This window comes from Pelodiscus sinensis, chromosome 11, assembly GCF_052426305.1.
Source record: "Pelodiscus sinensis isolate ZL-2025 chromosome 11, ASM5242630v1, whole genome shotgun sequence".
NCBI classification, from domain to species: Eukaryota; Metazoa; Chordata; order Testudines; family Trionychidae; genus Pelodiscus; species Pelodiscus sinensis.
The window spans coordinates 18,072,334-18,095,610 of record NC_143062.1 but is presented as its reverse complement, the minus strand read 5'-3'; the positions used below and the strand labels follow the sequence as shown (position 1 = coordinate 18,095,610).

The 23,277-nt window shown below is 50.6% G+C and overlaps 1 protein-coding gene across 4 annotated transcripts in view; it reads left to right on the top strand.

The window, feature by feature from the left end:
* The window catches only part of ATL3 (atlastin GTPase 3), a 29,160-nt gene that overhangs the window by 4,006 nt on the left and 1,877 nt on the right, over window positions 1–23,277 (top strand). The window contains exons 1-12 of one of the 4 annotated variants that reach the window (XM_014574579.4): window positions 37–184; window positions 13,517–13,734; window positions 13,886–14,029; window positions 14,624–14,728; window positions 15,336–15,386; window positions 16,429–16,485; window positions 18,454–18,546; window positions 19,197–19,335; window positions 20,338–20,465; window positions 21,675–21,731; window positions 22,304–22,375; window positions 22,777–23,208. In XM_014574579.4, coding sequence (XP_014430065.1) covers window positions 13,528–13,734; window positions 13,886–14,029; window positions 14,624–14,728; window positions 15,336–15,386; window positions 16,429–16,485; window positions 18,454–18,546; window positions 19,197–19,335; window positions 20,338–20,465; window positions 21,675–21,731; window positions 22,304–22,375; window positions 22,777–23,208 — 1,485 coding nt within the window. In that variant the 5' untranslated portion in view covers window positions 37–184; window positions 13,517–13,527. Of the gene's footprint in view, window positions 1–36; window positions 211–12,654; window positions 12,874–13,516; window positions 13,735–13,885; window positions 14,030–14,623; window positions 14,729–15,335; window positions 15,387–16,428; window positions 16,486–18,453; window positions 18,547–19,196; window positions 19,336–20,337; window positions 20,466–21,674; window positions 21,732–22,303; window positions 22,376–22,776; window positions 23,209–23,277 lie in introns of those variants that run through there. The other 3 variants (XM_089781160.1, XM_014574580.4, XM_006125053.3) reach the window with 3 other exon arrangements.

Genomic DNA, 23,277 nt, shown 5'->3' with positions numbered 1-23,277 from the left:
ACATTTCCCGGCATGCCTCTCGGGAACGGTCGACTCTCTGCCTTCTCCCTCCCTCCTGGCGATAGCCCCGCCCATCCCATCCTGGCCCCGCGGCGCGGGCGGGGGGGGTCGAGGAGGAGGCGGCTCCATGTTGATCCCTGCACGGTGGCGGCAGCAGCGAACGGTGTCAAGCTGGAGGCGGCCGGTAATGGGGTCCCCTCCCCCCTCCCGGTATTAGGATCTCCTGTGGTGGGGGAGTCCCCGGTGGAGAAGGCGGGCGGGCCCTGGGGTCTGTGGAGCTGGAGTTCCCTATGGGGGGGAATAGGCATTCCCCACGCACAGAGGGAGGCATGGGGGTCCCGAGGGAGGTGCAGTCCCATAGACAGAAAGGGGATTTCTTATACGGAGAGGGAATGAGGCCATGTAGTTCCTTTTAGGGACAGGGCATATGTGGTCCCCAGAAATGAAAAAGGGGGCTATAGGGTCCCTATATGTAGAGAGGGGACAAGTCATAGGGTCCCCCGTAGAGAAAGAAGGCTATAAGGCCATGCAGCAGTAGAGAGCTGACTAGAACAGGCATCCCAGTGTGAGGAGAGGGTTTCTGTATGTCCCCCTGACCACCTTACATCAGGCCCTGGATGTGCATGTATAGAGTTGGCTGGGAGCTCTGCCCTCTCCCTGGATGAAAGGACCATTTATACCTCTACAGCTAGAGTCGTTAGAGCGCTTTGGGAATTTTATATGTATGTAACCGGCGGCCTGATTCTGCAATCGAGCACAGAGTGCCACTTGGTTTATGTGGCCTGTTGGCTATGCCAGTTGCTTGGGAGGGTATCAACACAGATGTTTGTTGCCCGGCTCTGTCACTGTCCTGCTGGGTGACCTTAGACAAATCATTTCCCTTCTCTGTGCCTGAATTTCCCCATCTGTGAAATGGGGAGAATGCTTCTCCTCACCCCCAACCCAGAAGGGCAAGATTGCTCTCTGTAGTTTTATTTCCCACATGCCAATGAGGCAGGATCTTTCCTTTCAGTCTTTGCCCCTTCTCCCAGGAGGTAGGCACATAAAGGGATTGGAAGGTGATGAGATGGATGTAGAGTGAGATTATAAAGTTTGACCCTCATTTGCTTGGGGAGCATGACCTCTGGCTTTTGATAGCTGTCAGTGATGCTGTCAGTGACTTGACTTATAGAATCAATAGGATAAAGCCATGTAGAGATTTGGCAAGGCCCGTTATGGTACTGAAAGTATTTTTTTTCATTGTTACGTTAGGATGGAATTGAATATTTGGGTATGAGGCTCTATGCTCTTACATGCTCATTAACCATCTGGGGATCAAATTACCCCATAAATGCTGGGTCGTCCTTTACCTTTACTTGAATCAGTTTCTGGATGCTAGATGTACCCTATAGCCTAATTCAGTGAAGAAGAAGGAATTTGAAGGTAAGATAGTCCAGAGGGTATGGTGTTAGAGAGACTTGGGTTAAATCCCTGTTTGGCCACAGGTTTCCTCAGTGACCTTGGGCAAGTCATGTAACTACTCTATGCCTCGGTTCTCCCATCCTTTAAATGGAAATAATAGCACTGCCCTGGGTTACAGGGCAGGTGTGAAGATTATGAGATGGTATCCGGGTTGTGTGTGTACTGTATAGATAGCTCTTTCTAAGACCGTGGCAGAGACAGGTATGATGCAGGCAGGGACTGGGCAGTCTTTCCTTTCACCTAGCTCCGTTGATGTTCCTCAGTTCTGGCACCTGTGAGGTGATAATTTACATCTTAGCTAGATCCAGTTCCATGTCTGGCTATATGTCCTGCATACATCTCACTATCTAATGTGTGGCAACTCCTCTGATGTTTTGAAGAGCAGTTGAGATGCGGCGTGATTAGCAGTTGCATATGAAAAATCAGGCGTTGCATTGGTAATAGCACAGGAAGCCCTTCTGCGATTCCCTGCCTACTTAATGTGAACCAGGCCTGGATTTCCTGACTGTGGGAAGGGTGGAGTAGGCAGGCAGAGTTGCTCTGTGTTTTCCACTCTCTGGCAGTGGAAACTACGTGCACGTAATTTTTGGGTGTGTGTGTGGTGCTGCCTCTCTCTCTCTCTCACACACACTCACTCACGCACTCCCAGGGAAGTACGTATATCTACAGCGGGGGAGGGAGCGCCAAAGCTTAACACTTAGTCATCTGTGCAGGCAGAGCTTTTGTAACTGCTTTTGAGTGAATTTAATCTTGGCTGAAGGAAGCCTTTGCAAGAGAAGCCTGGGGCAGATCCCTCTGCATGCTGGTTAAGTTCCAGCTGATCTGTGTTGAGCTGCATGTTTAACACCCTTGCATTGCAAATGTGTGCCCTGACTGGGAGTGTTGAGTAGGGAAATGTTGCTGTATGTTGCATTGTGCACATGTTGTGTTGCTTTGCAGGGATAAGGTGTGTCATGGCAAATGTGGTGGACTGTGAACCTTTTGTGATGAGCTGTAGACATTTTGAACAAGGTTGCTGTTGGACCCCATCAGATGGTGTTACAAATGTATTGTATTCAAGTGTCAAGAATGCTTTTCATCACCAGCACATTGTGTTGTGAATACTATTTGTATTGTGAGTTATTTGTACTGTGGTCATACTATAAGTTCCAATCATGTATCAGGACCTCATTGTGCTAGGCATGGTATAGAAGCAGAACAAAAAACTGATCCCTGCCCCAAAGAACTTCTAATTTTGGTATAAGTTAAGAGACAACATGTCGATACGGACAGTGGAAAAGCACAAGGAAATAATGAGATAATCAAGTTGTCATGATAAGCCGTTGTTCCAGTCTTCCAGCATAGCCCTTGTCAAGTATTTTGTAGCTGTCATGGCAAAGAAGAGTTTTATGGAGGGATTTGAAAGAGAATAAGGAGGTGGCTTTGCAGATGATTGCACTGTACAGGCAGTCCCCGGGTTACGTACAAGATAGGGACTGTAGGTTTGTTCTTAAGTTGAATTTGTATGCAAGTCGGAACTGGTACATATTGTAGGGGAAACTCTAGCCAAACATTTCTCCAGAGCTCAGTTTTATTCTCCCACACCTCACTTCCCTCAGTCCTTTATTCTCAAGCTGAGGGGTCTGCTGAGAGAAGCCGCTCCACGTCTCCCTGGTCTGCTCGGGGGGCAGGGGGGGGAGGCCGCTAGCTTCGCGTCTCCCTGGTCTGCTGAGGGGAAACAGCTAGTGCGGGGTTGCCTCACCCCGTTTGTAAGTAGGGATCCGATGTAAGGCGGATCCATGTAACCCGGGGACTGCCTGTATTGCAAATGGTTTGTACCACAAATGTTTTGTGTCCCAAATCCTTTTCCTTGGAAATGCATTGTACAAATTTGCAACCAGCCTGTCTTGCTAACACAGAGGTGGGCAATAATTTTTGTAGGGAGGGGGGGACCATTTCACCAATGTTGATAATGGCTGCGGGCCGACCCCAGAAGGGGTGGGGCCTCAGGCAGAAGGGGCGGTTCCTTCTAGGCACTGTGTGCCAGCAGGGGAGACTTCACGCACTGCCTGGTGGAGCAGGAAAGCACGGGAGGTTTCCCTGCCCTGGCCTGCCAGGGGTGTGCAGTGCCCAGAGGGAGCCGCCAGCTGTTTTGAACAGCTAGTGGTTCTCTCTGGCACCAGGCATCCCTGGCGTGGGGCAGAGACTTCATGCACTACCCCGCCTCCAGGTCCTGATTAGCCTGGGGGGTGGATGCATGGCTGGGCGGGCCGTGGGCTGGATCAAACGGGTTGGCAGGCTGTATCTTGTTCACCCATGTGCTAACACCTTGAATTGCTTCTCTGGGGCTCAAGCGGCCCACTGAACAGTAGCTGGCATGTCTCATTGTTGACGCTGCTCAATTCTGAAATGTTCAGGAGTTGTGGTCATGACCTCTCCAACCCTGAGGCCCTTTTGTTCCTTACTCTTGTGATATTTTCCTCTGCACCTTGGATATTTGATTCCTGGCTTGTTGTCTGCAATATTGACCAGAGGATGGTGCTAGCATTGTGGTGTCAGGACTTTAGTGAGCTTCAGAAGGGCTTTTTCTTGTTTTTTTCCCCTGTCACTGTGTAGCTGCTGACACTGGATGAAACCTTTTAGGGAATGGTTTGAAATATTGGCTTGTGTATTGGCATTATGTGTTTATCACACAGGAAAATGAGATCGTGTTTGAGAGAGTAAGGTATAATGCAGCCTCAGGATAAACTTCCTCTTCACCCAGCTCCGCCCATGCCCCTCAAGATGGACCCACGGTTTCAGGCTTTGGGCTGTCCTCTCCTCCCCTACACCATGTTTTCCTATGTCCCATAAACCTTCCCGGTAGCCCCCTGCTGTCCGAGTCTGGGCTCTTTCCTCCATCCAGCTCTGCCAGTGTCCCATAATTGTGACCTACAACATTGCTTCTTTCCCAGCTCTTAGGTCTTTACACGCACATCTTTGCCAATGCCTCACAATCCCAATCTGCCGCCCCCTGCTATCCCAGTTCTGGGCTCCCCACACATAGCTGTGCTGCTCCCCCTTAGTGCTGACTTCCAGCCACCTTCTGTCCCACTGCTAGGCACCCCACAGACAGAGCTATCAGTGCCCTTCAGTTTTAGGCTGCCCGCTCACTGGAGATAGCCTTAATGTGACTGACAGTGTCTGGAATGGCAACTGATTAGTCGGCAGTGTTAAAAAAATAGACTGCTCTCCTGCTGACAAAGCTAACACTGCTCATTGAAGATGGAAGGTTTTTGTTGGCAAAAGAGCTGCCAAACAACGGCTATGCTGCACAACTTTTAGCGACATGGCTACAGTGCCATAGCTGTGTCACTAAAAGCTGCATAGCGTAGACAAGTCTGAATCTTTTCCTGCAATGGCTTTGGGAACTCTACTCACTTTGCTTGTTGCCTGAATCAATGTTAAACCGAGGTGGCCAGAACTCTTGTGTATTAAAGTGGTATGGCACTAAACAGTCAGAAAAAGGATGCTAATTGCTCTTTTGCTGCACTTGGTAGTAAAGATAAAAAGGAACTGATAGTGTTGCTGTTTACTATGTGCATTACTGCAGACATCTCGCCTGAGATTGGGGCCCCATTATGGTGTGCATGTTATTAGTAGCATTATGATAGCGCCTAGAGCCGTGGTCACCAACAGGTCTATCGCGAGGCCTCAACCAGTCGATCGCGAGGCGTCCTGTCCACCCAACCCCCATTTCCCTTCCACTCCCGAGAAGCCCCACTACCTACCTCAAGTGAAAATGGAAGTAGTGTCAGCTTCCCAGGGATGGACATAAGTCCCACAGCTAAGCGCCACTTCCAGCGATTCCGGAAGTAGCACTAGCTGCTCTGCTGGGTGTACTGCGGGAGAGAGCATCGGCTCCCTGCACTGCACAAGAGGGGTGAGTCAACCCCGAGGGAAGCGCATGCGCGGGGCGGTCGACCCTGGGGCAGGCGCACGTGGAGTTTCCCTGCACGGGGCTTCCCTGCGCCGGGGGTCGGCCCCTGGGGCAGGTGCGTGTGTGCGGGGTTTTCCTCTGCCGGAGGGTTGGCCCCAGGGCAGGCGCGCGCGTGGGAGGGGCTTCCCTGTGCGGGGTTGACCGCGGGGCAGGCGTGTGCGCACGGGGCTTCCCTGCGCTGCGGGGGGGTCGGCCGCGGGGCAGGCGTGTGCGCGCGGGGCTTCCCTGCGCTGCGGGGGGGTCGGCCGCAGGGCAGGCACGCGCTGGTTTCCCTCTTGGGGGGGGGGGGGAGAATCCTGGGAGGAGGCAGATACAGGAGACTCTCTGCCTCCACTGGCACCCCGCTCCCCAGCTCCCACTCCCCAGCCACAGAACTCTGTCCCCACTCCCCGAACGCTGTCCCCACTTCCCTGTCCCGAGCCACAGAACTCTGTCCCCACTCCCCGAACGCTGTCCCCACTTCCCTGTCCCGAGCCACAGAATTCTGTCCCCACTCTCCGAACTCTGTCCCCACTCCCTTGTCCCCAGCCACAGAATTCTGTCCCCACTCCCCTGTCCCCAGCTACAGAACTCTGTCCCCACTCCCCTCCCCACTCCCTGAATGCTGTTCCCACTCCCCTGTCCCCAGCTACAGAACTCTGTCCCCACTCCCCGAACGCTGTCCCCACTCCCCTGTCCCCAGCCTCAGAACTCTGTCCCCACTCCCCTGTCCTCACTCCCCGAACTCCGTCCCCACTCCCGTCCCCAGCCTCAGAACTCTGTCCCCACTCCCCTCCCCACTCCCCGAACTCTGTCCCCACTCCTCTGTCCCCAGCCACAGAATTCTGTTCCCCTCTCCTCTAACTCTGTCCCCACTCCCCTATCCCCAGCCACAGAATTCTGTTCCCACTCCCCTGTTCCCAGCTACAGAACTCTGTCCCTATTCCTGTCCCCACTGGCACCCTGTCCCCAGCTGCAGAAACCTGTCCCCACTGGCACTCTGTTCCCTGCTGCAGAACCCTGTCCTCTGCCCTCCCAGCACCCTGTTCCCTCTTCCCTGCCCCCCGCCGCAGAACTCTGTCCCCACAAAATGTATAATTATAAATGCTTCATTTTAGATTTAAATAGCATGAATAAAAACCAGACCATTTATTTCATAACTATAAACACGTGATTTTAATTTTATACATCACATAATTTAAAAATAAGCTGTTTATCAGAGTGTGTAAGTAAGGGCTGGGGATAGCAAGTGATGGACAGGAGGAGAATAGAGAGCTTCAAGGAAGGGGCGGGGCGGTAGATCTTCGCCTGTTTGGAGATTTAAAAAGTGATCTTGGATGTTAAAAGGTTGGAGACCACTGGCCCAGAGGCTCCAGTTGAGATTGGAAGGTCTGTATTGAGTTGGACTCTGCACAGCCCTCTTTCTTAACTGAGATTAAGGGGTTCTGTAATGTGAGCCACAGAAAAAGTCTGTGGCTAATCATGGAGCAACTAGGGTGTCCCCCAAAGTTCCTCAACATCCAGCTACATGAAGACCAGCGTGGCCAAGTCAGACATGGCACTGACTCTCAGAGCCCTTCTCAGTATGCAACGGTGTAAAGCAAGGCTGCATCCTTGCACCGACTCTACATGATCTTCTTCAGTATGATGCTCCAAAGAGCTGCAGTAGAACTTGATGATGAAGATGGTGTCTATATCCGATACTGTACTGATGGCAGTCTCTTCAACCTGAGGCGACTAAAGGCCCATACTAAGACAGTGCGGCAACTCATCTGAGAATTACTCTTCGCTGACGATGCTGCCCTTGTTTCTCACATGGTGACAGTGCTGCAGCGCATAACATCCTGCTTTGCAGAGGCTGCTGAACTCTTTGGACTAGAAGTCAGCTTGAAGAAAACGGAAGTTCTCTATCAGCCCGCACCTCGGGAAGATTACCGCCCTCCCTGCATCACCATTGGCGAGTCAGAGCTGAAGACAGTTCATCAGTTCAGCTACTTGGGGTGTATCGTTTCCTTGGATGCCGAGGTCGATAAAGAGATTGATAACAGACTGGCAAAGGCAAACTGTGCATTCGTTAGGCCGTAGAAAAGAGTCTGGAACAACAAGCATTTGAAGAAAGGCACGAAGATTGGTGTATACAGAGCCGTTGTACCGAGTACCCTCTTGTACGGTTCCGAGTCGTGGGTTACCTACCGGCATCACTTGCGTCTCCTTGAGTGCTTCCATCAACGCTGCCTCCGCACCATCCTTAACATCCACTGGAATGATTTCATCACCAACATTGAAGTCCTTGAACAGGCGGAGGTTACCAGCATTGAGGCCATTCTATTGAAGACACAGCTGCGTTGGGCAGGGCACATCTCCAGGATGGAGGATCATCGCCTGCCCAAGATTGTGCTGTATAGTGAACTCGCCACTGGCCACCGCGACAGAGGAGCACCGAAGAAGAGGTACAAGGATTCTCTGAAGAAATCCCTTGGCATCTGTCATATTGACCACCGCCATTGGTCTGCTTTAGCCTCGGAACGAGCGGTCTGGAGACGCACCATTCACCAGGCTGTCTCCTCCTTTGAGAATACACGTTGGGTTGGTCTTGAGGACAAAAGGACATGGAGGAAGAATCGTGACACTGCAGCACTAAACTCAGAACAGAATTTCCCTTGCTGCCACTGCGGCCAAATCTGCCTGTCCCGTATTGGACTCATCAGTCACAAGCGAGCTTGCATCAGACGTGGACAAACCCCTTCCTAAATCTTCGTTCGCGAAGTCAAGCCATGAATGTGAGGGGACCCCATTGGACTGGGTACTGCACAGAGAAAGACAGTCAGAGATAAACCCAACTCACAAGAGCTTGGGTTCAGTGATGCTTGCCTGACCTTTCAGGGCCAATTGAATTCAAAGGAGGAACAGGGACTGGGGATGTTAAATATCAGTTAATTGAATAGTCGATTAACCTTGTGAATTCTTATCGGTTACTCGACTATTCTATAGTCCCTGGGGATGAGGCCGGAAGCCAATGTGCTCCGGCCCCACTCCCAAAGAGCCCCCTTCCACTCTGCGCTGCTGCCTCTGATACAGAGGCAGCAGCTTGGAGTACCAGATGGGAGCTGGTCCATGAGAGAAGGCAGTTTAAAAACCAGCTCTCCTCACAGACCAACTGCCTGTTGCCCTGTGCTGCTGCCTCTGATACAGAGGCAGCAGCGCAGGGTGGTAGCAGCCCCTGTTGAGTTGAAAGCAGGGATCTGAGCTCCCAGACCCAGAGTGAGCCAGGCTAGCTGCCCACCCGGCTCCTAATACACTTTAAATGCAGAGCGACAGCAGGGGTAAATCCCAGACCTGGTGCAAGCCATGACTGAGCCAGGCTGCTGACCAGCATGCTAAAAAATTTACTGGCTAGGAGGGAATGGGTGTAGTCCATAGCATTAACCTATAAGCTTTTGCTTATCGGTTAATCGACTACACCTGTGTTTCTTAAACTTCTGAAGGCCGAGGAACACCAAGCAAAAAATGTTTTTGATGAGGAACACCAAGGATTTTTTGTTAGGAGAAAAAAAAAAAGCGGGGGCGGGAGGGGAAGGGTCAGGGAAGTTATTGAGAAAAAAAGTCGCCTGCTCCTTTAAGGGTGGCCATTTTGAATTCTGTTGTTCTCCTTGGCACACCTCCGACTGCCTCCGTGGAACACAGTTTAAGAAACACTGTAATACACTGTTACATCCCTATGAGATACTATCTCCAAAATCTGATTTATAATTTTCTGAGTCGCTCCCGTCCTTAAGAAAAGCCCAGCCTGGAATCCAACATTTGTAGGACTAGCTGAAGACCAGGATTAGGCTTTCCCCAGAGAGCTGTGGATCCCAGCATGATGTCATGGTCATTCACTGGCCTCAACCACTGAGGTACTAGCTGGCCTAGAAAAGACTTGATTTGGGCAGAACTTGCTAGCAAGACTACAGGTTAGTAGGTTCCCAGATGTGCATAACAACGTGTGCCATTAGTAAACAAAACCCTACCAAAACACTTCACTATATGTGCAATTCCCCCTGCACCCAGGAAGAGGACAAACCAAACTAGGGTGTTGAGGGCAAGGTAAGAACCTGTACAAAATAGAAGGCAGGAGGAGGGAAAAGGAGCTGGCGGGGGGAAGGGGCCTTCTTGAATTGTAGGCACCAGAACTGGGACAAAGCATTCCAGCAGCATTTGCATGAGTACCAAATACAAATGTAATAGAACCACCCTATCTGTCTTTTTAACCATCTTCTCCTGGCTGCCCTGATCCCCTGGTGAGATCTTGAACTCGACTAGCTGCTGATCAAAGCTCCCTTTTCTAAATTCTGGAACTAACGAGCAACCTCATGATCAAAGCATGGGGCAGCAGGGTTGCTAATGCCTTAGGGGCAAACCTTTCCCTCTCTATTAGCTTCTGTTGTTGAAAGAGGATAATTCCATCCAAGGAAGGGGGATTGGGATGGATGCCTGTAAAGTGATTTGATAGTGAAGAGCCAAGGAAAGTGGAAGGTTTTATCCATAGCCCCTCAGATCTCATTACAGTCCATAGCTTGTGGAAGCATCCAGTGAAATGCTGTGGCCAAAAAGGCTAACGAGAAATGTGGCCATTTAGGCGGAGAATCTCGTATAGGTGTAGGGAGGCTCTGTTACATTTGTATTTAACACTCATGCGATCACTGCTGGAATGCTTTGTCCAGTTCTAGTGCCTACAATTCAAGAAGGTTGCTGGTGAACTGGTTCAGAGAAGAGCCAGGAAAATTATTAAAAGATCAGAAAAACATGGTTTGTAGTGGTAGACTCCAGGAGCTCAATCTGTTTAGCTTAAAGAGGAAGTTAAGGGAAGGTTTAATCACAGTCTAAAAGTATCTACATATGAAACTGTTGTTGTAGCCATGCTGGTTTCAGGATATTAGAGAAACAAGGGCTACGTCTAGACTACATCCCTTTTTCGTAAAAGGGATGTAAATTAGACGTATCACAATTGCTAATGAAGCGGGGATTTAAATCTTAGGATAAGGGATCTTTCGGAAAAGGCTTTATTTTCCGCAAGATCAGTGTCTAGACTGGCGCTTTTTTCCAGCAAAGCTCTGTGCTGGAAAAAAGCGGCAGCCATTTTTATGCTAATGAAGCGGGTGAGATTTAAATCCCCACTTCATTAGCAATTGCTATACGTCTAATTTACATCCCTTTTACGAAAAAGCGATGTAGTCTAGACATAGCCAAGGCGGGTGAGCTTTTTGTTGTTGTTATGGAACCAGTTTCTGTTGATGAGAGAGACAAGCCTTTGAGTTTGTAGTGCTCTGTAGCTTGGAAGCATTTTTCTCTTGCCAGTGGAAGTTTGTCCACTAAAGAGATTATCTCACCCACTTTATCTCTCTTCATGGGCAACAGAACTTTGATAGTGAGCTCTTTAGTCTAGAAGGAAAAGGTCTTAGAAAGAGCCCCTGGCTGGCAGTTGAAATTTGGGTTAGAAATAAGGCACAGATTTACCAGTGAAGGGGCTTGCCCAATGGAAAAACTTCCAAAGGGGCATGGTTCAGCGTCCATTGCTGGGAATGTTTAAGTTAAGGTTGGATGTGTTTCTAACAGATCTGCTCTAGTTCAACTAGGAATGGATTCAGGGCTGGCCTATGGCCTGAGTTATATAGGAGATCAAAGTTGATGATCACAGTGGGCCCTTCTGGCCGTAGCATCTGTGGATGCACCTGGTTCCATTTGCTGCCCAAACCTGCCCCACAGTGAGGAAGCAGAGGTTCAGACCCTAGGCTGGCACCAGTCAGAGGGTGAGTGGGTTGTGTTCATTTACACCAGCTGAGGAACTAGCCCAAGGAAGCTCTCTTATGGCAGCATTATTCTGTGTGGCATGTTAATTCACACTATTTTCCTTCAGCTGCTAGTTCTTTGGGGGCAGGGGTTGTCTCTAAGATCTGTGCTTGGAGAGCACCTGATCCCACGGGATCCTGGCCCATGTCACTTCAGCACATTAGCTAGGCTCTGGTCAGCATTGAGGTAAAATCCTTCTCTGTGGAATCTGCTGCACAAGGCTGTGAAAGATAACTGCCTGCCTGTGGCCCTAGCTCAGAAAGATTTTTAAGGCCAACAGAGAGCCACTGTCTAAAAATAATACTTCCCCCCTCCATGTTCCAACATTCATTCATCGTTATGCCTATTTTGCAGGTGGAGATTTAGGGATGCACAGGGATGAAATTACCTGCCGTAGGTTGCATGGGGAATCAGCTGCAGAGCCAGGAATAGAACCCACATCTCCAGAGCTACCAGGGTCTTAACTTCTAGCCCAGTATCAGCTCAGGCTCAAAGTATCCATTCATTCCACTTGACCTGAATGATTGGCACCCATGTTGGCCTAACCGGGGTGTAAGCAGCTACACTGCAGCACTTATCTGTATTACTCCATCTCCACTGAGCTGCTCTCCCTGTGTGCATGTCTAGGACATCTTGGGTCTTATTCCATGGTTCTCTGCTGCTACAGCAAGCTGAGCGGCTCTCATTCTTTCCCAGTGAATTGTGGGAGGACCTGTCTGTCCTTCGGGGGACACTGGGGGAAATTGAGGCACGGGAGCAGGCCTGCTGATAGGAGGGGCAAAGGGGGGCAGTTGCTTTGGGGCCTGGTGACTTTAAAGGGCCCAGGGCTCCCAGCCACCACTGCCGTTCCAGTGGCAACAACAGCAGCTGGAGCCCTGGGCCCTTTAAATCGCCATTGGAGCTTTGGGTGGCATGTACCAGGTAGCACTGACGGGCTTGTTGAGGGAGGTTAGCCCCAATCTTGCCTCTTCCTCCTGAGGCCCTGCTCCTCCCTGAAGTCTGGAACCAGCTCCCCCACCACCTTTGCCCAGGGCCCAGTGAAATCTATCTGCCACCTTGCACTGGAGCACTATCAACCCCTCAATTGATTTTATTTGCATCCTCACTGCAAAGTGGGGCTGGTTACCAGTCTGAGTAAACCTGGACTCTAACCCCCCTACACTAGTTGGGCAACTAAACTTGGGGGACAGGGTTTTGTATGTATGGGAGGGGAGCTGGGGTAACACCCAGGTAAAGAGCCTGCAATGAAGATATACTCTGATGACAGGACACAATCGCAGCAAGAGAGCAGCAACCTTCACCTGCTTGAGCCAGTTATTCCGACAGAAGGGCACCCAGATTTGCATGTGTTCTTTGGGCTGAGGGGTTGATATTCAAGGCTCTGACAGGTGGTCAGGCCACTTCCTAAATTTACTCTGTTCCTGCAGCCCCCATGGGTACCTGGATGTGACTAGCAACAGGAGGCTTTCGGTAAAGACTGCAGTGAAAATAACCTGGCTCCACCCTGCTCGCCAGATATCTCTGGTTCCAAGGCTTCCCTGTCCTGAGGGAAAACAGATCCAGGCTCACTCTCACCAGCTCCGGCTGCCTTGAGACATCCCTTTCTTGGCTGTTCTGTCTTGCGGGTTGCCCTGAAGACTTGGGGGGTAATCTCCGATGCAGTGTTGACATGGATTATTGTAACCTCTTTCCTCACTAGCCCCCAGCATGGGGGAAGGGGGAGCAGCCAGCCTTGCAATGGGAGCTCTAGCCTGGGGTGGGGTGGGGGTGTTATATGGCATTTCCATTTATTCAGCTTGTACCCAGATCCTGCTGGGCTTGGGTTTTAGTATCCAGCTCAGCAAGCTGCTGAGCGCCACCCACTCAGCAGGATTGGGGCTTGAGGGGCATGTAGCTAACCAGCTTAGCTTTCCCTAATCAGCTCCAGGTGGAAGGTACCCTTTCCCATGAGGGTGGAAGTAAGATCTCTGGCTCTGTGTTTGGAAAGGGAAATCAAAATCCTTTACGCCCTAACCCTTGGTCCTTTGGTGCTTGGGAGATTTCTGGTGTGTGGGTCAGGCCAGGGCTATGGTTCCCTTTCTGTACCGAGAGAGAGAGAGATAGGAATAGTCCTATCGGATCAGCCTCATGGAGCTCCATCTCTGATCAGCATGAAATGCTTCAGAGAGAAGTGAGCCCTCACCCCCTGAAGCAGCCAGACGTGGGAAAATCTCACCTCCCTCCCAGAAGATTGGTCCCAAGACTCCCATCCTCTCTTCCACTTCCCAAGCAATGTATTTATGCCCACAGGTGGGGACGCCATGGGGCGAGGGAAGCCTGGGCCAGTGCAGATTGTCTTGGTGCACAAGGAAGCCCACTCCTTTGAGCTGGATGAGAAGGCGCTGAGCCGAGTGCTGCTGCAGGATTCCATCCGGGACATGGATGTAGTGGTGGTGTCAGTAGCTGGAGCCTTCCGGAAAGGGAAATCTTTCCTGCTGGACTTCATGCTGCGTTACATGTACACTCAGGTAAGTTCTGTTCCCATGATGCCCTGCTGCTGCATTACATATTTACTTAGAGGAGGCACTGCCCCCTTCCCACAGTGCTTTGCTCCAGCCAACCTAGCCTTGCTCTCAGCCGAGAATCCCCTCCTCTTCCCCTCCCCCGCTTGTTCTGCAGAAGGAAGGCAGCATGTCCGACTGGCTGGGGCAAGAGGATGAGCCCCTGCTGGGGTTTTCATGGCGTGGGGGCTCAGACCCTGAGACCACTGGGATCCAGATCTGGAGTGAGGTGTTCACTGTTGCAAAACCAGATGGGAAAAAGGTAAGGTGGGAGCAATGGGGTGGGGGGGTGTCTCTGGCGGGGTGGAGGCATGGGGTAGGGGGAGCATACCTGGGAGGATGCTGCACCTTTGTGAGTATGATGCACAGAAAGGGCTGTGCCCCCCGGCTTGCAGCATTATGGAAGAAAGTGCACAGATCCTGGCAGTCAGCCAGCCTCTGTCCTGGAGCCAGACCTCTTCTCTGCCTGCTTTGCTTTGGCCTCCTGCCATTTTCTGCAGACTGGTGCAGCTACCCATGGAATCTGCAGGAGGGTGAGACCTGGGTCAGAATGGGATCAAGTCAGCAAGCAGACCGGAGTGCCATGCTAGGGGGAGGGCTAGTGTTAGCAGCTGTTGGTGTGCCAGGGACAGGGAAGCATCAGTCGGGATGATGCTAAGCCTGGTGATCTTTCCCTTGTGGAAGGGGTAGGCCAGGCTGATAGTGCCCCATGTGCCTTTGCTTGGATGCCATCTCCCCACTTGGGAGGGGAGCATTATCTCCACATAATGAGCTGTGGCTGGGGTCTCCCTGGGTTCCAACGTGGGGATGTGTCAGTGCACTTCCTTACATCCCAATCTGTGTCCCTTTTCCCCAGGTGGCAGTGGTTTTGATGGACACCCAGGGTGCTTTCGACAGCCAGTCGACCGTCAAGGACTGTGCCACCATCTTTGCGCTCAGCACCATGACCAGCTCCATGCAGGTGGGCTAGGCAGAGGGGAATGCCCTGGGATTAGACATGGGAAACCATCCCTTCCCTGCAGGTGCCTGGTATGTGGCCCTGGTGACAGGGATTGGGTCTTGGTGTCATCAGCATAGCATGTGGCACGGAGGCTGCCATCCCCCCAGCCCATAGGTGAACTGCACAGATGATCACCTCATGGCTCAGGACCTTAAGCAGTACATTGGGGGCTCTGAACATTGCTTGTGGCTGGGAGCACTCTGTTCCCACTGTGAATAGAGCAGGTGGCATCCACCTTGCTCTGGGTTGGTTAGCCCCATGGGGAACTTGCTGAGATTTCAGTGTGGAAGTTTGGGAGACATGAGCTTTAACCACACACATTGTGTTTGTCTGGGTAATGTGGGAATAGCCTTAGAGATAGAGGGGCCTTGCTTACAAGAACAGGCCAAAGAAGGTGACCTGGAGGTGACGGGGAAGGGGAGAGATGTGCACACAGTGTTCCCACACCAGCATTATGACTGGGAAGCTCGGTCTCACAATCTGATTGTCTGGTAGGGAAGGTTTGAATCTCTGCCTTGCAGCTTCCCTAGAGGGTGCTTGATGTTAACAGCACCTTCTTTCCTTTCAGATCTATAACCTGTCCCAGAACATCCAGGAGGACGACCTGCAGCAGCTGCAGGTAACATGGAAGGCCATGGGGGCCTTGTAACATGTGGATGTGGCAGGGAAGGTGAACTCAGCACCGAGGTGACTCAGAAACAGTCTTTTGAGTTGCTGTACCTGGCTTTGATAGGCCTGACTGGGGTGTGGGTGAGGCAGGGGTCTTACTTGGCCTGCAGTTGATATTTACATGGTGTCTGGTGCTGGCTGCATCTCCATCTGGAGCACCAACAAGGTAATGCCAGCTCCAAGCTCTCTTTCTGGATCAGCAGGGTAAGATCTGTCCCTGTAGCTACAGGATGCTGTGTCCAAAATGGCCAGTGCAATTTAAGATTGCAATGTATAAATGGGAGTAGTGAGCAGGATTTTACCTCTGACTATATTGCTGGTGAGACTGGTTTTTGGAATAGTGCTCACAATTTTGATGTGCATGTTTAAAAAAAAAAAGCGTGTTAAAAATTGGAGCGGGTGCAAGAGTAAAGTCAGAGATCTGATCAGAGGGCTGGAGAAATGCCTGACAGTGAGAGACATATGGAGAGTTAAGTTCTCGAAAAGGAGATTGAGAGGTGACTTGATCATCATGTACAAGTAACTTCACAGGAGAAAATCCCAGGTACTAAACAGCTCTTTCACCTAGTGGGGAAAAGCAGCACAAGAACCGATGGCTGGAAGTTAAAGGCAGGCATGTGTACATTAGGCACCAGTGTTTCACTGTGGGGATGACTGTCCTTTGGTACAAACTCCCAAAAGAAGTGGTGATATCTCCAGATCCAAGCAGGAGGACTTTCAGAAAGATGCTTTAGCCAAGTTCATTTATTGGGTTCAGTACTAGTGGAATGAGTGACATTATCTGGCCTCTGCTATACGGCAAGTCAGACTAGTTGATCTAATGGTTTCTTCTGGCCTTAAAATCTGATTACTGTGCTGGCCCATGTGGCTGTTGTGGGATGATGACCCAAGATGTGTGCATGTAGCTTTGTATCTCTGCTGACCCCCCAGTGATCATCTTCCTGTCCACTGCAGCTGTCTTGCCTTAACCATGAATCTCTCTGTTCTCTCAGCTCTTCACAGAATATGGGCGCCTAGCCATGGACGAGATCTTCCTCAAGCCATTCCAGGTAGACCCTTAAGCCCAGTCTGTCTTCATGCTCCACTTCATGCCCCAAGGGCTGAATGAGCACACAGGCCCCGTGGAGGAGCTCGTTGCTACACAGGCCTGCAAGGGGAACTAGATTAGGCCCAGGCTGCAAGTGTCCAGAGGTACCTGCAGAACAAGTAGCCTTAGGCAGAAGTTTTTGATCATTATCCACAATCCAGTAAGAAACTGGTTTGGAGCATGACTGCATTAGCCTGCTTGTTGTGTTTTGGAGCTGCTGGTTGTCAGGATACGAGTGTGTGACCACTGGATTTAAGCCGGAGTCCGCTCTTGGAATAGGGGCAGCTGCAGACGGGGCACTAGAGAGGCCCAGTTATTTTTGTTTGTAGTTCTCCATGGTCTTTTCTCCCCATGGAGTGTCACATCCCTCCTCTCCCAGGCTGTGGAAATTCTCCTGGGTTCCTGCTTCTGGCGAGGTGGCTTCTTCATCCGTGTCTCAGGCTGAGCAATTGGAGAAAATACAAGAAGGCTGGTCTGACCTTGCCTCTGCTCTAGCTTCTGGCTGTGTCTTCTTTCCTGCTGCTGTCAATAGGGATCACCGGTCTCCTTCTCAGCTATCACTGATTAGTGAGCAGGGCAGGTGGTGCTAGGTTCTGGACCTTAAAGGGCAGGGCACTTACCCTGTTACAGAAGGGTTGGTGGCACTAAGTGGCTTCAGAGCCCCAGCCTGTCTGTGAAATGCATTTGATAGGTCTCCACCTACTTCCCATCACAAAGAGCTGATGAAGCATGGAGATTAAATTCCCTTCTCCTAATAGGGGTCACAGCAATGAGACAGAGACAGGAAGCTGTAGCTGTGACTTGCTTCCCAGCCAGCAATCACATACAGGAATCCTATTGTCCCCAGTTCTGTGGCCTCCCCGCTATCTTAATGTCCTTCCCTGCTGAATCAGTTCTGCTCCTTGCAGGGGCAGTGAGGTGCTGCCTCTTGCTGTCAGCTGCCCAGGAGAGATTCAAATGCTGCCCAGCTGATTAGCAGAGTGCCCACAGCTGGCAGCACGTGTTTCTGTTGGTGGGGAACATCTGCACAAACCTTGGTGCACATAAAAAATGTGTTCTGCATATGCATGGAAAAAATTAGAAGGAACATTAGCTGTCACCCTGTTCTATCACTATTGCCCAATACAGTCCCAAGCTGGTGGTACAGAGCAAGCACATCCCCTCAGCCAGAGATGGGGAACCTACGGCCTGTGGGCTGGATTAGGTCTGTGGTTTGCCTTGATCAGGCTCGGGGCTCCCTCCCCCCTACAGGGGTGCGAGCTAGTGCTGGCTTCCTGCTACTGTGGGGAGCTTCAAGCCTCACAGGCCCAATCCAGGCAAGTTGAGGTTGGATCCCATCATCCCTTGAATCAACACCAATGGGAGTGATGGGGGGTGGTGCTGGCAGATAGTAGTTTACAGTCACACGGAGCCATGCACACCGCCCCCCTCAACCCTCCCGCCCTGAGTTGCACTAAGTAGGCATCCCCATCCTCTGTCCTCTCCTGTCCAGACCCCACACCTACCTCCCCTGCTCCACTCCTCCCTCCTGCACCCTTCCTCCTACCCAGACCCTTCACCCCCACCCTGGTCCTGCACCCCCCTTAAAAATCCCCATCCCAGCCCACTCCTGCACCCTACCTCCCAGCCAGACCTCCCACCCCAGCCCAGCCCAGTCCATTTCCCAGCAGCCCCCTCCCATGCACTGTGCCCCTCATTTTTGGCCTCATCCCAGAGTCTTCTTTTTCTTGTTTCTGAAATGGGGGGCCACATCTGTTAGGGTTTTTTTTCCTCGCTTGGGAGCCAGGTCCGTGAGGTGTTTGTCCTGCTTCAGTCAGGGCCCCTGACTGATTTTTCTGGGGTTCAGTGGCTCCAGACCCAAAATAAATTCCCTAAACCTGCCCCAAACCCTCAGCTGACCCACTATGACCTGCCTTCCCATCTCTCTCAGACCCTGATGTTCTTGGTCCGGGACTGGAGCTTCCCATACGAGTACCCCTATGGCCTGGAGGGAGGAAGGAAATTTCTGGAGAAGCGATTGAAGGTGAGGACTGACTAGGACAGCCACACTGGCTACACATCCATAAAGGGGGTTGGCATTTGATCCGAGTGAGCGAGCATGCTTGGGGCATCACTCAGCTGAGAGCCATTTGCAGCCCGGAGCTTAGAGCATGGGATGTAACTCACTTGCTTTCCAGCAGGTGGAGCCTGTCCCCCCAATCTGAGACTAGCTTGTCCCAGGAGTCTCTCTCAAACCTGAGCTCTTGACTGTGTTGACTCCATCTCTCATGTGTTGCTATCCCTCGGCTCTCAGGCCTTGACATCTTGCTTATGGGCCCTGCAGGATGACTGAGAGCTGAAGTCAGCAGGGTTGCATGGAGAGAGGGACAAATTAGTGCCAGATTTAGTCTTTTATTCCTGCTTTGTGCACTGATCCCCCCCATCCTCAGGCTTCCATCTTCATAGCAGAGTGATTCAGCAGCACCCCCTTGGGGAGCTATTAGTGGCTGTGTCAGAGGGGACGTTCTCCTGCACACCTTGGCCTTGGCCTGGATCCAACAGGATCTTTGGGTCTAGTTCATAATCCCCCAGGCAGCCCTCACTGGCATCAGGGTGGGAGGACTCCTTCTCCTAGAACAGGGGTGTGGCTCACTGGGATAATTGATGACATGGGAGATGTCGGCCTGCCTGTAGGTGAAGACCCATCAGCATGAGGAGATCCAGAACGTCCGCAGGCACATCCACTCCTGTTTCACCATGGTCAACTGCTTCCTCCTGCCGCACCCAGGACTCAAGGTGGCTACTAGCCCCGGCTTTGATGGGCGACTGAAAGGTAGGCTCTGTGCAGAATTGACTCTGCTCCCACCACAATCCAGAATGAATAATATAGCTCCCCTTGCATGGACTCAACGTAGCCTGTTCCTAACTCGGACACTGAGGGTTTGACAGGACTTAGGCCACAGCCACTGAGCACTGGAACACTGCCTCCAGGGTCTGCAAACTCAGAGTGCTGAAGAATCTGCATTATGATCTTTTGGAGACTGTATCTTAAAGGGGTCTGGTCATCTTAAAATTCCCAGCAAAAAATGTGCTCTGCTCAGGTTACAAATTGTAAATAATGGATTTGTCATGGGCTGTTCTGAGAAAACAAGGGAAAACCCCATAATATTTTCTCAAAGTTTTGGTGAACCAAAACGTAGGCAGATAATTCATTTGGGGTCCATCATTTTGGTTTTTGTGCTCCCCCCTTAAATTTTTTATATATAAAAATAAAAATAATTAAGTGAAAATTGTTTTGGTTTTTTTTGTCTTAAACAGTTTGCTAAAACTGACACCTGTGCATGAGATGTCTGTGTTAATTCAGATCTGCCTTTTCACTGAAAAAAGTTGACTCAGAAAATGTCCGGCTCTAGTTTAAAGTAGTTGTTATATTGAACTGTGTGAGGGCCTAAGAACCCTAGTCGTGGACTGGGACCCATAGTGCCCGGCGCTGTGAAAACAGAACAAAAAGCTGGTCTCTCCCCCAAACAGCTTTTAGATTAAGGATAAGACGAGACTACAGCTGGATACAACCAGATGATGAAGCACAAGGAAATCATTAGACTGCCCCACGCTCCTAAAATACTCTTATTGCAGAGCCACAGCATGGGTAGTTGCTGGACCCAGCACAAGCCAGAACTGAGTGTTTGCAGTGCTAACCCTTATCGATTAAGCGTGTAGTCAACAAAAATTGTATCGACTTAAAGATTAACAAATTACATGCTGCTTAACATCCCTAGTGTGTCTGTCTATGCTAGTTTCTTAACATGTCTTATTCCTTCCTGCCCGAGCCCAGACATTGCGGCTGAGTTCAAGGAACAACTCCAGCAGTTCATCCCCTTTGTGCTGGACCCTGGACAGCTGTTGGAGAAGGAGATTAATGGTTCCAAGGTCACTTGCCGAGGCCTGCTGGAATATTTCAAGGTGGGCAGAATCTAGGATGAATGAGAAAATGTAGCTGTTCTGATGCATTGTCTTTCCCTAGCCAGCAGGTGGCAGCAATACTAAAGCCACTGGCTGGTAGCCTTTGCAAATTGATGGTTGGGAACCAGGGTTTCCATTCTGCAGGGAATGCCAACATTTTGGCTTTTTTCCCCCCTGAAAATTTGTAAAAAGAGCCAAAATTTCCAGTGAAATGAAAATTCTTATACATTTTGATTGGGGTCCATGGGAAGCATTTGATAAGGTAAAGCATTTCCTTTTTACTTGATCATTTGGATTCTGTTCATTAGATTTTTACAGTCAATATTTTAATATAATAGCTTGTGTTGATTGCATTTAGCATTGTATATTTGTTATTTTATATTAACAGATAAATATCCATTATATATATTACATATTTCAATATACCGTAATTAATAAATAACATTAAATTGTACATTAAATTAAACATATGTAATATACAATATATATAATACAGTATTACAATTTGTATCTTGATAGTCCAAACAGAACGATCAAGTAGAAATGAAAACAGTTTATTCTACTATGAAAAAATGAGCAGTGAAATGATTAGTTTTGACATTTTCCCATCACATTCTTTTGAAATCACCACCCTCCTGCAAACTATTTTTGTTTTATTCAAAACTGTTCTTTTTGATGGAAGACTGTTTTGTTGCAAACTCTGTGACCAGCTCTGGTTACAAACCTTTGCTGTTTTAAGGAAAGACACCCTGTAGCAATGGAGTTGGGGAAAACTTCCCCCTGGAGACCAGTTACCCCATTGCTGCAGGGATGCTGGTAAGCTTCACAGACTGGAGCTCTGAGTGGTTGGGTCAGTCAGTCTGTTCTGATCCAGGCTGCCTCTTTCCTGTGATTAAGATTCCCAGGGCAGTGACTAAGAAGTGAACAGACACTGGTCTGTGATTTCATGTTGTGAGGTTGGGGCACTAACCTAGGACTGAGGAGGTCTGGGTTCAAGTCCCTGCTCCATTGCAAATGTCCTAAGTGATCTTGAGCAAGTCCATTACCTCCTCTCTGCCTTGTTTTCCCCATGTATAAAATAGGGATAACAGCACTGCCAGAGGTGTAAAGGAATAAATACATTAAAGATTATTATGTGAGCCATATAAGCACCTAAACCCTAGCCTAGGTTTCCACCTTACTTTCACTGCTGTCACTCTCCCCTCCCAGGCTTATATCAAGATCTACCAAGGAGAGGACCTGCCTCACCCCAAATCCATGCTGCAGGTGAGTTTGGTTAGCTAGGGCTAGCCTGTGCCCGGGGAAGAGGCTAATGAGAGGACCCAGAAACCTCTTCTGACTCTGGCTGTTGGGTAGAAACAGCAGTGAGTGACTAGCTGAGCAGCATGCCCTGAAGATCAGCTGCCTTCCACTGTCTCTGAAGGCGCCAGGGCCTGCATTCCTCCAAAGGGCTGGAAGTGACTCCCATTCAGAATGTGAGCTCTCCTAGCCCCTGCTGGCCCAGAGGTGTCTTTTCTAGGGCAGGCAACATAAATCCAGTCCTGCTTTCCTCTGGTGTCTGTTCTCAGCTGGAAGCTGCATCCTGCTTATCAACCCAGGCAGTGGGTAAGAACTGTCCTCTGGATGCCAGAGGGATACCAGGTTAAGCCAAATGCAATCCAATTTCCTGTTGACAGCAGATGGATCTGCACCCTGCAGGTGTGTACCAGCCTGTGCCTCCCAGAGGCTGCAGCCGCTCCAGCGCCACCAGAGGCAGCAGGTGGTACTGCACTGTGCACTGCAGCAGTGATGCTCATGGCAGTGCTGCTCAGTGGTTTGCTTTCACCCTCTCTCTGCAGGCCACTGCAGAAGCCAATAACTTAGCAGCTGTGGCATCTGCCAAGGACATGTATTACAACAAGATGGAGCAGGTGCGTGAGGTTGTGTGGGCTGGCATCTGTTGGGCAGCTAAGATTAGTGTCCATGTGATCAAACTGTGTATTCCACTTTCCCCACATGCTGGAAGTCAGGTCCTGCCAGTGTCGCTAGCAGGTCTGCTGCTTATCAGCAGAACTTGCAAAGATATTGTTAGAGGCTGGAAAGAGAACCCTGGAGTTCTGACTCCCTGGCCGTCTGCTCTAATGCACAGGCCCCCACTCCCATCGTACAGCTGGGGATGGAACCCAGTTGTCTTGTCTCCATCGCCCTGGTCCCTGCAATTGCTGGTGAGCTTGTGGGGGGGGCGTACTCCCGTGGGGGATATTCTGAATTCTCATAGATTCATTTGGGCATAGAGATGCAACCTCCTATATGATGCTCCCTTTCTTCCCAGATGTGTGGGGGCGATAAACCCTACATCTCTCCGGAGATCCTGGAGGAGAAGCACCAGCAGCATCGGGCATCAGCCCTAGAGCATTTCCAGAAGATCAAGAAGATGGGGGGGAAGGAGTTCAGCCAGCGCTATGAGGCAGAGCTGGAGAAGGAGATGACTGAGCTCTTTGAGCACTTTGCCAAGCACAACAAGAGCAAGAACATCTTCAGCACCTTCCGCACTCCGGCCGTCATCTTTAGCGCTATCATTGCCCTCTACATTAGCTCGGGCCTTACTGGCTTCCTGGGGCTGGATGTGGCTGCCCAGCTCTGCAACTGTGTGGTGGGGCTGCTGCTGATCGCACTGCTGGCCTGGGGCTACATCCGTTACTCAGGCCAGTACCGTGACTTGGGTGTGGTCATTGACACCACTGCTGACTTCGTCTTGGAGCAGGTGGGAAGTGCTAGGTGTGGGGGGGTAGGCATGACAGGGGGATGCAGATTGGGGCAGACCAGGCCTGGT